Genomic DNA, 16,763 nt, shown 5'->3' with positions numbered 1-16,763 from the left:
AGAATAACACTTTTGAAGCCTTTAATCTCTTACTCATTTCCACTGAGTAACATTTGATTGGTGACAACACTGATGGATCACTAAAGTCAAAACCACCAGTGGATAGTAATCCTTGTAGTCATTCATAAAACTAATGAATAAGAAACCTCCAAATGAACTCAAACCACGACCACACTGCAGTGGAACTATGGCACCCATGAATGCAATGAGTCTCTTACTATCCAAAGCAAGTGATACATGCACCGCAGACAGAAGGTCACATGTAGACACATCTAGTCTTACATAAACGTTGCGAGGAGACTCTGTAAGCCTTGGATTAGCTGAGCAACAAAGAGGCTTTTTGATCACTAACCTCCAGGCATCTCACAGTAAGAAGTGGATCCTGTTTCTGTCCACATGACACGAGTACAAACCATGGTGTGATCTTTGTTCTGTCCTCACAAGAGCTCACGTAGACAACACACACACATATAGAGGAAGACGGGTCGATTCACATAGGGAGGTTCAAAACACATCAACAAGTTCTACCTTGGGAGTTGTCGCTCCTTCGGAACTTAACCTTGCTTTCCTTCAGGCTCAAACCTAAATAAAAGTGTCCCAAAGTCACGTGTTGACAGCACCTCAATCGTCCAAACCATGCTACACCTCTTCCTAATTTAGTTCCAGGTTGCATAAGTCAAATCGAGCCTCCGGCCGTCCGAGCAGAGCTCAGATCCAAAGGCTGAGATGTTATCCATCACCTTAACATCCACAGACTCTTTGTTTTAGACGCTGCAATATCTCCGCTGCCAAGCTTTGTGCCTCTTAGAGATCGGGCCTTTTTAAGGGCTCAGTGAGTCATTGGATGAGAGCAAGGGATGAAGAAGGAATGCTGGATTGTCAGTGGCTAAAGGAGAAGCAAAGACCAGCGTCTATGTTGTTAACCCCGTCTGACAGGGCGTAATCCCTGAAGCTGAGCTTAAATCCAATTGACCCCATCTGCTCTTCTTTGCTTTCCAATCTTCTCCTACCTTTTTTATGCTCCCCACAAATGGAACCAACTTCCAGAGGTCTTCACCAACGCTGAGCTCTTTTAAAGGTCACCTATTATGCAAAATTCACTTGTTCATGTCTTTTCTACTTCAACATGTGTCCCCTCTTCTTCATGTCTCTTCTTCATCAACATGTGTCCCCTCTTCTTCATGTCTCTTCTACATCAACATGTGTCCCCTCTTCTTCATGTCTCTTCTACATCAACATGTGTCCCCTCTTCTACATGTCTCTTCTACATCAACATGTGTCCCCTCTTCTTCATGTCTCTTCTACATCAACATGTGTCCCCTCTTCTTCATGTCTCTTCTACATCAACATGTGTCCCCTCTTCTTCATGTCTCTTCTACATCAACATGTGTCCCCTCTTCTACATGTCTCTTCTACATCAACATGTGTCCCCTCTTCTTCATGTCTCTTCTACATCAACATGTGTCCCCTCTTCTTCATGTCTCTTCTACATCAACATGTGTCCCCTCTTCCTCATGTCTCTTCTACATCAACATGTGTCCCCTCTTCTTCATGTCTCTTCTACATCAACATGTGTCCCCTCTTCTTCATGTCTCTTCTACATCAACATGTGTCCCCTCTTCCTCATGTCTCTTCTACATCAACATGTGTCCCCTCTTCTTCATGTCTCTTCTACATCAACATGTGTCCCCTCTTCTTCATGTCTCTTCTACATCAACATGTGTCCCCTCTTCTTCATGTCTCTTCTACATCAACATGTGTCCCCTCTTCCTCATGTCTCTTCTACATCAACATGTGTCCCCTCTTCTTCATGTCTCTTCTACATCAACATGTGTCCCCTCTTCTTCATGTCTCTTCTACATCAACATGTGTCCCCTCTTCCTCATGTCTCTTCTACATCAACATGTGTCCCCTCTTCTTCATGTCTCTTCTACATCAACATGTGTCCCCTCTTCTTCATGTCTCTTCTACATCAACATGTGTCCCCTCTTCCTCATGTCTCTTCTACATCAACATGTGTCCCCTCTTCCTCATGTCTCTTCTACATCATCATGTGTCCCCTCTTCTTCATGTCTCTTCTACATCAACATGTGTCCCCTCTTCCTCATGTCTCTTCTACATCAACATGTGTCCCCTCTTCTTCATGTCTCTTCTACATCAACATGTGTCCCCTCTGTGTAAAGAGACTCTGAAAGTTTCAGGAACAAAGATTCTCTCTCTTTTTGTCCTGATCCATTTCTATAAAAACCTGTCTGAAAATGAGCGGATCAGATTTGGGCCACTTTATGATGTCCAAAACACTCACATCTACTACAGATACTAGTCACCACAGAGTGAAACTACACGCTTCCCAGTATGGAGCTCTTCCAAAAATCTCCATGACACACCCACCTGGCAGAGAGATGGGTGACAGCTCGTTATAGCCCCCGAAGGAGGCATTTCGGATGAGTTTGCGTCCGTCGGGGTGCGGAGGTCGGAGCGACGCTGTGCCGCCGCACGTGGAGAAACGTCATAACGATGTTTTGTCTTGTGTAACCATTAGCCAATCAGCAACCAAGGTAACCCCCCACCCCCCTTATCACCTGAATCTCCTCCTAGAGCACCATTGAGTTCTTTGTAACCAAATCTCTCTCAGAGGGGCGTGGGGAGGGGCTCCTTATTTTCATCTAAAGTAACAGACAGAGAATCAGCACTTTGGAAACAGGGCTGAAACAGAGGGGGTTATGGGATGCTGCAATGATCTGTTTGGTGTTTCAGCCAATCAGAGACAGGCTCTGTATATATCTGAGAGCTGTGATATATTGATGAAAAACAGTATAATAGGAGACCTTTAAGTCGAGGCTAAAAACATTACTTTTATCAGCTGCTTACCCAGAAGTCTTTTAACTCGTTTTAGCACTTTTACAATGTTGTTTTTAAACTATTCTGTATCTCTTGTATGCATGGTTTATATTAATCTGTTATTCCATTGTGTTTATTTATTGTGTTCCTTTCTTTTGTCTATTACTACTATTTATTATGTGTTGATGTAAAGCACTTTGAATTGCCTCTGTATCTGAAAATGTGCGATATAAATAAACGTACCTTACCTTCAACTTCCTTTATACTCTTTAATTAAAAAAATCAATGTTGTATTTCGATGTTATCCTGATGAGTCTCTCTAACTCTCTGGTACAGGTGGACTCTCTGTTTACCTGGAAAGAGAACTGCAAGTCGTTGTAAAGACGGTTAAAGCGAGAGCAGCTTCAAAGCCGATTGAGGAAGATTTGTCAAACAACCTCTCTGGGTTTATTTCTGTTCTCAGTGAGTCACAAAGAGAGGAAGAATCACTTGGCAGACAGACCAAAGACCCCCGAGTTCGTCTGGAAACTCACATTGCAGCTACTTTATAGAAGCAGTTTGAATCATAAACAATAACAGACATTTTGTATTATATTATCCCCCTCGTTAATCACATCAATAACAGTACGGACGGAGAGTGGCACTGCAACACAAGCAAGTGGTAACTATAGTTTCTGAGTATATGTCTGGTATTGAGTGGTAGTAAACTATCTGCTACTACTAACTATCATGGTGACCCAGAAACAAAATGACCTCTGTGGTGAGCGAAGTAATATGATAATATCACCTTCATTAATTAATTAGGAGACATACTGTGTCATTAAGGGATAATGTAAGGTCATGCAATATATGTGACTATATGAGGAGATTGTGTTGGATGACTGTGGTGTAATTTGCAAGTAAACAGTCGACATCATACACTCCTGTCTCGTGTCTTTTCCTTCTAGAAGTTATACAAGTAATAGCTTTATGAGACACAACACAACCTCCAATGAAGCTACAAAAAAGGTGGTTCATTTGTATTCTAATTATCTTGTTTAATTTAAGGTTTAAGGTTCCACATTATTAGATACTTGGCCACTATGTGTGACAAATGTCAGTGCCATGTCAGTGGTTTCTAGTAAGGAGAAAGGGGAGAATCTGGGTAATATAATACTGAATTACTTGCTCTCTGCTGGACTATTTTTTAGCTAAGTTACATGAGATGCTTTGACAGAGATAGAACATTTGGTGAACCTTTTTTTATCTGTACATTTGGTCAAAAATAGAGCTGCACTGTTTCCTTGTTTAAAAATGAATACATTTCAGCTGATACAGACGTCAGTGCAGCCGGTGAAAAGTTCATGACCTGCTTTCATCTTCTTTCCAACTTTATTGGTTGACAACACTCTTATGGTTAGTCGTAGCTAAATCCAGGGACCTGCAGTTTATTTTTGGACCACTCCGAGCTAAATTTAAACTCAATCTCGATCTCGTAATGTTAACGTAAGATAAACATAGTCGGCATTCAGCCTGTGTTTTGGATCCTCTCCAAAATGTTAATTGTTCTTTCTAAGAAGTCCATGCTGCACCTTTTACGCAAGTTTAATTCAAATCTAACCCGTAGTTTTTTCTGAAATCTTGCAGACAGACAGTCAGATTTTTTTGGTGTGAACGCAACATTTCGGAACTATATCGGAACTAAAGTGGGAAAAGTACTGCGGTGTGAACGCGCCTATTGTTTCTGTCAAAATACCTTCAAAAAAGTCAGATTTTAACTGACACAAATTGCGTTAAGGTTACATCTCCCAGAGCCTTTTGCTTCGTGACTTCTTCCCTCAGAGTGGAAGTCAAGCGTCAAGAGTCAGCTGTCAATCATGTCGTCTTAACCCCTTTTTATAGCATCATATAACCAATTAAAACCAAACTAATTGGAAAGACAAACACATTAACATACATCTGCGTGATAACAACAAGCTTAAATGACAGAACAGGTTGCAATAGAGATTTTTCGGCTTTGTTGTCCATCAATATATATGTTCACAAGTCATTCAAGTTTACCCCCATCAAGGGCATCAATACACACCTATTTTATGATGAGAAAGGAATCTGATTATTTCCCTTCTACGGCAGTATCTTGATTTTGAAATGTCGACTTGAAACCAGGTTTTATTTGGTTAGGAAACTGAATTATGATTTGCAATGACGTGCCTTCTTTGGAGAGGGTAGAGGGGTTGATTAATGATCAGATGTTATGCAAACAATACGGGTTTAGTTGTGCATAAATATAGCAAATTGGTAATTTAGAGGAGGCACTTCTGGGTACAATCAAATGTAATTATGTTCCAACAGAAATACCCTCGAGCAATCACTTGTTGTCAGGGGAAGCATCAGATAACTGGAAAAATACTATCGTCATAACGGCTCTTCGCACCTTAAGTGTGAATTTTCACCCGACTCTGACAATCCCCTTCTCGATTCAGAATGACCCACGTCATCTCCTAATGACTGAGGATCTTCAAACAAAGCAAAGTACAAACTGTGACGCAAGACCCAGGACTAGAAGGCGTGAAGTCCGTTGCCATGGATATCTGTTTTTGTGCTGGAGTGTCATAAAAAAAATTGAAAAAGAAGGAAGCTTTCATGCTGTTTTACCGACTCTTGCTTCACATATTGTGCAGTCGGGGTTTTTGAAGGGGAGGATGATGGACAGTCTGCTTTTCATGTTTTCCAGCTGCTGTATCACCACCCGCTTCCAGAGGACTCGTTTATATTGAATCATGTTGATATCAGTATACCAGAGCAACAAAAGTGTGCAGAACAGACGCAGAACTGCACATAGAAGGGGCTTCGACTACTCCATCCTTCTCCATGAAAACACGTCTTACTCTTGATACATATATGTCAACATTACTGACGACACACAGCAAGACAGCAGATGTTTTGCAGCCGTTAACAAGCTCTTTAAGAAGCTAAGTGAGTGATGTTGCATGATGGGAAAGTCATAGAGTTGAATGTGTCTGATATCTTGTGTGGAGGTCAAAGATGTGTATCATTGCCATGTAAGCTCACTCCCTCTTGTGGTAGGAAGTAGCTTTACAGCCTAGTTTAAAAAAACACACTCAAATAGATTCATGCAAATGGATTCAGCGATACTAGACTTGCCCAAATGTGAGCATAGTGTTTAACAGCCAAATGCAAAAGCCATCAGGGATGAGTCACATGATTGCAATTACAAACTTTGCTTATGAGGTTACACAAACACAGTTTTAGCTTCGAACTAGACCAAAACGTATCCCTGTTCTTGAAATGTAGCAGCAAACAAATGCTCCGATAGTTTTGACCTGTGATTAGATTTGAAACGGCTATTTGATTGGTCGATGGACAGCAAATTAAAGCCAACTACTATGAAAATTGTTCATCTTCAAAGAGATTTTCAAGATAAATGTAAGAAAATGCTGTCTTCAGTTTCTCAGATATGGATGTTGCTGTTTGCAAAATGTTTTGATATAATATATAAATCATTTTAGACTGGCAAAACAAGACGTTTAACAAACTGGGATTGACATTTTTTACTACTTTCTGACATTTGATATACTAAACAATTGATTGATCTAGAAAATGATCTGCAGATGTATAAGATAATGAAAGGAATCGTTGCAGCTCAACCCATAATCTACATCCAGACTACCAACAGCAGGCCAAACAAATACATTCATATCATTTACATATTAAGCTTTGCCCTTCCTATCACTGAAGACTGTAGAGAAACACATTTCCCTGTGATGTCGTGAAACAAAATCAGACTACTGGTATATAAATCCTTGAAATAAATAGATACTTAGATCACAAGGGGGCGCTGCAACACAAGAACAAAGCACCATCAGAGTGAGTTGTAATGAGAGCATTTCCAGACAGATTCTGATGACGTCTGAGGATCAAACATCTGCAGTAACACTGGAAATCATCCCCGCTGATATTTTGAGATATGTGGACTGACAGGTATTATACAGCAGCTATGTGATCTACTGCATATCAGAATCAGAATCCGTCCCACAGCGGGGACATTTACAAATATATAAAACAATAAAAGGCTGAAGCAGGACAGAAAAGAGAGGACATGAGTGTGGCTGAGCATCAGTAGAGGAGGGACAGTTTGCCTCCAATGAAAAACACACATGTTCCTCTTACCTGGAGTGATCTAGTTTGTTATGGTGTGATTGCAGAGTATTGGAGATAAGCTTCTCTCCCGTATGATGAAGCTAGATGGTGTGTGTTGCTCAAAGTGCAAAAGCAGATAAGATGCCCAGGTTACTCGAGATAATCCTCAGACATGTTGTGAACAGCTACACCCAGCAAACGTGTCACTGTGCATAAGAAATAGGCCTGAACGATTCATCGATTTGAAATCGAAATCGCGATTTGAAATGATGCAATTATCAAATCGCAAAGCCTGCGATTTTTTTTAGTTTTCTTTTTTGATTTCTTTTTTTGTTCTTCTTGTGTGTCAGTCATCCACACCAATCAGAAGTGCTGTGCTCCACATGTACCAGCCATTGTTAACCAATCAGAAGTGCTGTGCTCCACATGTACCAGCCATTGTTAACCAATCAGAAGTGGCCCATGATAGTAGGTGATTGACAGATTGATCCAATCACCTGCCAAGCATTTTTTAAATACTTTTCCAAATGGCTTCCAATGGAGCTTTCCTAGATGGTTTGGTGAAGCCATCTGAGTCAGGTTAGTAATGCTCCATCACATGTTCTACATCTATTACAGGGTGAATCTGAAACTGAAGCTTGACTCTAAAGCAACCCAACGGAAGTTTCATGTAAGTTTAGTTCTTTCACTCGTAGCTCGGGCTGCGGGGGGGCTAGAGACGGGAGCACGTTGATAACGAGCGTCCTAGCCGGAGATATGGCCGCATTTTACAATAAACTTCCGTTGGGTCGCTTAAAAACAAATATCGCAAATCAAATCGCAATATCTGTCAGAAAAATCGCAATTATTTCCCCAAATCGTGCAGCCCTAGTAAGAAAGTGTGCACAATCGCTGCATTCACTGTAATTCTGCGTTTAATGTGGAGGGGTTCATCAAAATCAGATTTTTAATAACAAATCACCTCTCTTGGATAACTTAAAATCACACTGTACATTTTACACTTATATTCAATCTAATATGTAATAATCCATTCCTTGCACAATTATATATATAATATCCTTCTTTTTATATATTTTGTATTATCTCCACATGTATATTTTCTACTTTTTTTTATTTCTATTTGAGATGTTTACATTTTGGATTGTTTATTTCTTGTCTTTTCATTTCTCTAATGTACAAAGCCTTTTTTTTATGCTGCTGCAACGCAAACATTTCCCAAATTGGAATCAATAAAGTACTTCTTATCGTATCTTACTTAATCCCATGCAAACTCTTACCCCATGGGTTTCTTACCGTGGGTGTAGCTGACCCCCGGGCTGAGTGCAGAGGGGGTGGTAACGAGTTCCCTGTTGGGCGTTTGAAGACCTGCCTCTTTCTCCTTCTCCTTCTCCTTCTCTTTCTCTTTCTCCTTGTCTTTGTCCTTGTCTTTGTCCTTGTCTTTGTCTTTGTCCTTCACCTGGCGCTGGCTCATCCTGCCTGGGGTCAGAAGGACGGGGTCATCACTGCTCACCACGGCAGCTACAGACGAGAGGAGGACATGATGAAAGGGAATCTAAACAAAGCACGAATAAACCCTCAAGAGAAGATGATGTTTGTTATAGGAGGCAGCAGTTTCTAAAGACAGACACAACAAATATAATACAAAGAAAGCCGCAAGCTAAATTAACTTAAAAGACAAAGCATGCAAGAACTGCTCCATGAAAAACTGCATTTAATGGTTTATTAATGAGGGGGACACTAAGGTGCTGTTAGAGCAATCAAAGCCTATATTAAGTCACAGGCTTACCGGGGGCGGAAAGGCTCTCTTTCAACTCTGCATGGTGCTAGCGGGCGGAAAGGATAGACACAGAAAAAGTAGAAATAAGAGATATTTGGGGGACACAGAAAGAGAGAGAGAGGAAGAGTGGCAGAGATTTGGGGTGAAGATTAAAGGAGGGCAGAGGTGCGTCCACAATGCAGATGTTGGTTTGGAGACGGTAGTTGGCGGCAGCGGCAACACAGGACGACGGCGATAAATTAAAAAAAAGAGGAGACAAGAGACAGAAAACAAAAGGAAAAACAAACATTAGTTGAACAGAAACTTTAATTGAGGACACGACTGGACAAAAAACTGGCAACAGATCGGAAACACGGGCAGATAATCAACGGGGATTGACTGATCTGACATTAAAACACACACAGTAACACACACATTTGTTCCATCTTAGAATAGTTCCATTAGATTAGGATAAAGATTTGTTTTGTGCACTGCTACTGATTGTTATTACTGTCTACAAGACGTCTTTACAATACATTAGATATTGGTTGTTCACCTGTAGTATAATTATAATCATATATAAGTGCTGTTATTATTGTTTGTTTAGTGGTGGCAAAAGTATGTAGATTCTTCACTGGAGTAAAAGTACTAATACCACACTGTAACAATACTCAATTTCAAGTAAAAGTGCTGCATCGAGAATGGTACCTAGGTCAAAGTATGTACGCTAAGTAATGACGCTTTTCCACTGCAGGGCCTCGCACGGCTTAGTACGGTATGGTTAGGCCTTGGTAGGCCAGGCTCACTTTATGCTGCGTTTCCATTACAGTTTAGTAGCTGGGGCAGTAACTATAGTAACGCAGTGTAGGCGGAGCCGTGACGTCATCTTCAATGCGAAACACAAAACCAAGTACGATTAGTGTAAACCCACTCAAGTTTTAGTTACTAGAATATAATGTCGGATGGTTAAAACTGTACAAAATAAACATATTGTACTGTTTTTCCTAAGTATTGTGTGTCAAAAGCTGAATTCAGAAAGTAAATACATGTGTAAATTGAATGTAGTGGAGATAAAAGTACAAATTGGGCTTCCAGAATGTAGAAGTATAAGGCAGTATAAAATGACAATACTCAGGTACAGCACAAGTAGAAGTAAGATTAAACAACAGAGCAGCATTAGAAGCTCGTCCAGATGTTTATCTCCAGTCTCACACACACCTCCACCTGCTGCTCCTCAGCAGACGGTGGAAACACTACCCAGCTGGCCGAACACCCGCTTTAATCACACCGCTCACAATATCCATCCTCTGTCCTGCAAGCAACACATCAGCAGCTACGTAGAAACCACACTCACATCCACAGCCGTCTGTCAGACTCACAAAATGTGCAACACCACGAAGAATACTACTTATCGCTGTGGGAGGACATTTGGCTGAACTCCCTGTTTCAAAACAACGAAGAATACTCCTAATCGCTGCATCGTCACGAGGACATTTGGCTGAACTCCCTGTGTTACGAGGTCCTAATGATCACATGATGGAAATCCGTCTGGCTGAGGAGGAGATCTGACGTCACAATCATACCTGGAAGAGCTGAGGATTGCCCTAATCCACACTGAGGCCAAAACACACACACACACACACAGGCCGCTCAGTGAGGAGAAAGACAAAGAAAAACGGTGCCACTGATTGGATATTTCTCCGTAATCAGGAAGGGGAAAGCACAACGCTGAAAGTTTGGATTGGTTAGAGCCACTATCTGAGAGGATAGACAATGCTTAGAGCTGCTTACAACAATAAGGCGGCCGGATTAGGAAACTGTCAACAAACGTCAGACTCACTCTTGGTTGCAAAACACTGACCTGTTTGAAGGCTGCAAGGATCTTTAAACTGTCCAAAAATAATCCAGGCTTTCAAACCAGCTATAAATAGCTTTTCCAACCGGTTTGATAATGCTTACCCCCATGATCCAAGTCTATCACTTTCTGACAACTTCCTTGATTGAAAGATTGCCTGGCATTGATTCTCTGAATAATGATGAGTCATTATGCAAATGAGTGTGTGTAGGTGGCGGGGAGAATGACAGAGAGACAAAATGAAGAGCTATGAATAATCGTAAAGTGTCACTAATACAAGATATAATTTGTGAGGAGCAGTCTGAGAGGCGGGTGCAGTGTAATGAGAGACACAGTAGGATCACTGCATGTGGCAGGAACATATTAGCATTTGAACAGCTTTGTGACTTTACAGGAACAATTCATGTGTGGAGGCTGGAGGGCTAGAGCTAAAACAAGGGAAGGCCAATTAAAGGGGTTCTTTTCCAGCTAAAGTTTGACTCATTTAAAGGTCACCTATTATGCAAAATCCACTTCCTCATGTCTTTTCTACATCAACACGTGTCCCCTCTTCTTCATGTCTTTTCTATATCAACATGTGTCCCCTCTTCTTCATGTCTCTTCTACATCAACATGTGTCCCCTCTTCTTCATGTCTCTTCTACATCAACATGTGTCCCCTCTTCTTCATGTCTCTTCTACATCAACATGTGTCCCCTCTTCTTCATGTCTCTTCTACATCAACATGTGTCCCCTCTTCTTCATGTCTCTTCTACATCAACATGTGTCCCCTCTTCTTCATGTCTCTTCTACATCAACATGTGTCCCCTCTTCTTCATGTCTCTTCTACATCAACATGTGTCCCCTCTTCTTCATGTCTCTTCTACATCAACATGTGTCCCCTCTTCTTCATGTCTCTTCTACATCAACATGTGTCCCCTCTTCTTCATGTCTCTTCTTCATCAACATGTGTCCCCTCTTCTTCATGTCTCTTCTACATCAACATGTGTCCCCTCTTCTTCATGTCTCTTCTTCATCAACATGTGTCCCCTCTTCTTCATGTCTCTTCTTCATCAACATGTGTCCCCTCTTCTTCATGTCTCTTCTACATCAACATGTGTCCCCTCTTCTTCATGTCTCTTCTTCATCAACATGTGTCCCCTCTTCTTCATGTCTCTTCTACATCAACATGTGTCCCCTCTTCTTCATGTCTCTTCTACATCAACATGTGTCCCCTCTTCTTCATGTCTCTTCTACATCAACACGTGTCCCCTCTTCTTCATGTCTCTTCTACATCAACATGTGTCCCCTCTTCCTCATGTCTCTTCTTCATCAACATGTGTCCCCTCAGAGACTCTGAAAGTTTCAGGAACAAAGATTCTCTCTCTTTTTGATCCATTTCTATAAAAACCTGTCTGAAAATGAGCTGATCAGATTTTGGCCACTTTATGATGTCATAACGATGTTTTGTCTTGTGTAACCATTAGCCAATCAGCAACCAAGGTAACCCCCCCCCCCTCCTTATCACCTGAATCTCCTCCTAGAGCACCATTGTGTTCTTTGTAACCAAATATCTCTCAGAGGGGCGTGGGGAGGGGCTCCTTATTTTCATCTAAAGTAACAGACAGAGAATCAGCACTTTGGAAACAGGGCTGAAACAGAGGGGATTATGGGATGCTGCAATGATCTGTTTGGTGTTTCAGCCAATCAGAGACAGGCTCTGGATATATCTGAGACCTATAATATATTGATGAAAAACAGTATAATAGGGGACCTTTAATACTTGCAGAGAACATTAATGTGCACTTTACAACCTGGTAGAGAAAACAAAGAGTCACATTCTCATATTTAAAAACCCGCTCTTGAATACATATTGGAAAAAAGCTCCGTGCAATGTCATCATTATCTCAAAGTGAGGTGTGGTTGTCCAGCTGTCCTTCCGGGGAAACACAGAACGCTGTACTGTTAAAAAGGTGAGATTTTGGGGGGAGTTTGTTGACATACAAGAACAGCAGGAGATGTTCTAAAATAAAACTGACTACTTAATATCTTTTGTTTTTAGTGAAGCTAATTTTGTGGGCCATTATTTTCTTATCTTACCCTTTATGAATAGCAATTTTTTCACCAATATATCTGTGGGGGAAACTTCTGTGTAGCAATGCATTGGGAGTCACCGACTCAGGAAGGAGACACGGTGAGAGTTGGAGCTTTTGATGTCAAACACTGATGGGTTTATTCAGAGTATCGGCCGGAGGATTCACATCACAAATCAAAGAGTCAGAGGTTCTGACTTCACGGTAGAGTTGCCACGTGAATTCTGAAGAGCCTCTCTCTATGCTAGACCTTTTAACAGGTTCACAGAGAGAAATCAACATCTCTGAAGGAGTAGACTAAACAGCTGAGAACACTGAACCACCTGCGTCCGACACTTATGGCCTCAAAGATTTCACACCTTAGAGTCCACAAACACCGATAAAGAAGTGCCTCAGCGTTCTCACAACAATTACCATTCGTGCCAGTCAAGTTGACCGGTCACAAACTGGTAACAACAACACATATGGCACCAATGCCTTTCCTTAAAGGAGATAACAGACGTCAGAGTAGATCATAAAACGTCACAGAGCAAAAGGTTAGATATCTAGAAGAATTATTCCTTAACAATATCTACTTTTATAGTATGTTTTAGACATGTCTGGTCCCTTCATGACACGATGAAAATGTGACGCACAAAAACGTGGCTAACACACTTCATGAAAAGGGAAAACTCCAAAAAGCACAATAGTTCATTTTATGTTAAGTTCCACACTCGCATAGATCTCTACATTACATTGCAAGTTTATTAAGAATACACCATCCCCGAGTTGCATTTATTTAACCCACAGCCAAACTATGTTAATGAATTACTGCAAAAATGACCTCCAATGTCCTCCAAACCTTTACAGGAAGCCCTGCGAGCTCTCTGTGTCCCTGAAGAGTGCTTACACAGGAGAAAATGCCATGACATATTACATGATGTTTAAACATTACTCGCAGCACATTTCTGACCCAGTTTCTATTTAGCAGCATGAATAGATAACAACACATTTCCTTTTGTCCTATATCTCAAGGGCACTCCATTTATTCAGATTAGATTCAGAACATGTTGATATATGAAATGTTTTTGTTTTTGTATTCAAGCTAGAATACCAATTAGGGATGGGAACGATTAATCGAATATTCAAAATTATTCAGGTATGAGAATATGAGAATATGAGGTATGAATACTTTTATTGTAATTTATTTATTTTTTGGAGGGGTGCCTAAGTTGATTGAATTATTCCATTTGATCATATGTAATGTATACGACAGTGCCATAGCTAAGTGTGTTAGGTCTAAAGGTGTGTTTTGCTCCGCTCACCGGTCCCTCACAGCGGGCAGAGCTGCAGGTGCTGATCTCTCTCTCTCGCGTCCGGTTATACTTCACTCGCGTTCATGTCCAAATCCATCAGATCTAGCTAGTTCTAGCTAATTACATGGCTGCTGCCCCTCCCTACACGCAGATCACGCAGACTCAAACCTCATCTTATGCCCAAATTCCAGCTGAGAGGGTCTTCTCTACAGCTGGCCTGATTGTGAATCGCCTCCGCACCCGCCTCTCCGCTGAGCATGTAGACATGCTCATATTCTTAAACAAGAATGAGTATTGAATAGCTGCATTCTGTGCAGAGGCCCATAGGTTATTGATCTCTGTTGTAATAGGGTTACGTTACCCTAACCCGTTATGTTGTTCGTGTATGATCCCTCTTTCATTTAAAAACCAAGTTATGTTTTAAGCATGAAAGCTGTAGGCCTATAGCTGTCAACTGTTCAAACTGTGATCACCAGTTCAATACATTTGACTAATTCGACTTGGTTTCTATACTTATTTGAACATGCAAAATTTGTAAGAGAAACTCCCACATTTTTTCTTTTTTTATAAGATATGTACATTTTGGTTAATCGGTTAACCGCTTTTTTTGGGGGTCGAATATTCGAATATACATTTGCTTTGAAATTCCCATCCCTAGTACTAATATATCTACATGCAGAGAAATATAACAAACAGATCCTCTAACCCGGTCTGTGTTGAAGTTGTTGAGTTCAGGATACATTTTTTCCTCGGAAATATCAAATAATAGGGAGACTAAGAAAAGAAGATTGGAAATAATACAGAAATACAGCAACCCTTTTCTACTGTAGACGCCAGACTGCTGCTTAGTCATCACAGCAGCTGTTTGTTTAGCCAACACTAACACAGAGAGTTCATAGCGAAGCAGAGACAGCTACAAATATTATCATTTTATCTATAGAATTGTATCCATTTTGTATACATCGTTTGTTTACTCACTTTTCATACTGTATGGTTTCTGCATTTACATATCCCTAAATATATATGTGTGAACTCTGCTGCAGGGATGACCACAATATGTTCCTCTTAAGGCACACTTTGATTCACATGATTGACCTCGTTTTCGACACAAAATATTGACTTTTTCCTGTCTGAAGCTTCCTTGTATTTTAAAAGGCACATGGCAGTCTTTGTACATTTGCAAGAAGAAAAAAAAAAGTTAATAACGAAAAAAGGCCTATCATGCAACACTATTTTCTAAACAGAGAAGCATTCATTTGTATAGTTTTATCTTAGATTATCACATTAAAATCTGTACAAATCTAAAAAGAATGATAGTGTATGCACCTCTCCACTTGCAAAGTAAATCGGCCATAATTACAATCTTATATTTGTATTACAAAGATCCCTTAATGAATTATTTGCAGTTAGGAAGCATTTTTACTAATGCTAAGCTAAGCTAATGCCTCAACATGTGGGCTTTGAATGAATAAGATGTTCTCCAGATACGGGTGGAGGAGGAAATCTGAAGCCTTGTATGGCCTTACAGGAAATCCACAAAGAGATCATTCTTAGCTTCAGGGCAAATTTGGACACGAGAGCAAACAGAAGCAATCCCCCTGGATTTCTGGTTTTCATCCCTTCTCTGTATCTCTAAAAATAAAACCTAATGATGTCACCTCCCATGTGACTGCTAAGCAAGTAGACGGATGAAAAGATGCCTGTTGTTTGTAAGATGGGACATTTTTATCTTGTGTTTAACCTTTCATCAGGAAGTAGCAGGGGGGTGAGGAGGGGGATATCAGCTCAACAGTCGACCTCACGGGCTGCAGACAGCATATCACTAGACGGCAGCATTTCAGCACTTTAAAACAGGTGACGTGGGTACAGGTTGGTTTCATGGGCCCCACATAGAGTGGAGTTTCAGGTTCATCACAGCAGGGGGCTGACAGGAGGCGACATGTTCTTAAGAGGTATCAATATAGAACAACAACAGTTGTGATGGGAGAAGGTTACATTCTTAACTTGAACTGCAAATGCATTTTTTTTTGTTATTACTTACATACAAAGCATCTGAGGTTAATAAGTAATGGATAATGTTTGCCTCACTTTCTGTCTGTCTTCTTCTGCAGTTCCCTTTAGTGTTTACTTCCTGTCTGTCTTCTTCTGCTGTTCCCTTTAGTGTTTACGTCCTGTCTGTCTTCTTCTGCTGTTCCCTTTAGTGTTTACTTCCTGTCTGTCTTCTTCTGCTGTTCTCTTTAGTGTTTACTTCCTGTCTGTCTTCTTCTGCTGTTCCCTATAGTGTTTACTTCCTGTCTGTCTTCTTCTGCTGTTCCATTTAGTGTTTACTTCCTGTCTGTCTTCTTCTGCTGTTCTCTTTAGTGTTTACTTCCTGTCTGTCTTCTTCTGCTGTTCCCTATAGTGTTTACTTCCTGTCTGTCTTCTTCTGCTGTTCCCTTTAGTGTTTACTTCCTGTATGTCTTCTTCTGCTGTTCCCTTTAGTGTTTACTTCCTGTCCGTCTTCTTCTGCTGTTCCCTTTAGTGTTTACTCCCAGTCTTTCTTCTTCTGCTGTTCCCTTTAGTGTTTACTCCCAGTCTTTCTTCTTCTGCTGTTCCCTTTAGTGTTTATTTCTGTGACATAGTGCCAGTCTGCTAAGTCTTTAAAATACAGAATGTAAAGTCTTGTTCCAGAATACATGATTTACTTCTGATTAAGTATTTTTTACATTATTGTTTCGCTACTTTTACTATATTAAAAGGATTTGTACCATTGTTCCAAGACTGAAATTGATTATTTTATTGCTTGTTCAAAACTATTTCCTATCC

The 16,763-nt window shown here is 40.6% G+C and overlaps 1 protein-coding gene across 5 annotated transcripts in view; it reads right to left on the bottom strand.

The window, feature by feature from the left end:
- The window catches only part of osbpl8 (oxysterol binding protein-like 8), a 100,694-nt gene that overhangs the window by 52,762 nt on the left and 31,169 nt on the right, over positions 1-16,763 (bottom strand). For 3 of the 5 annotated variants that reach the window (XM_034131357.1, XM_034131358.1, XM_034131359.1), the window contains 2 exons: positions 8,768-8,804; positions 8,275-8,499 (listed from right to left, as the gene is read on the bottom strand). In XM_034131357.1, coding sequence (XP_033987248.1) covers positions 8,275-8,499; positions 8,768-8,804 — 262 coding nt within the window. Of the gene's footprint in view, positions 1-8,274; positions 8,500-8,767; positions 8,805-9,955; positions 10,349-16,763 lie in introns of those variants that run through there. The other 2 variants (XM_034131360.1, XM_034131361.1) reach the window with 2 other exon arrangements.

This window comes from Trematomus bernacchii, unplaced genomic scaffold, assembly GCF_902827165.1.
Source record: "Trematomus bernacchii unplaced genomic scaffold, fTreBer1.1, whole genome shotgun sequence".
Taxonomy (NCBI): domain Eukaryota; kingdom Metazoa; phylum Chordata; class Actinopteri; order Perciformes; family Nototheniidae; genus Trematomus; species Trematomus bernacchii.
The sequence above is the reverse complement of the archived record's forward strand: the minus strand, read 5'-3'. Positions and strand labels throughout refer to the sequence as shown.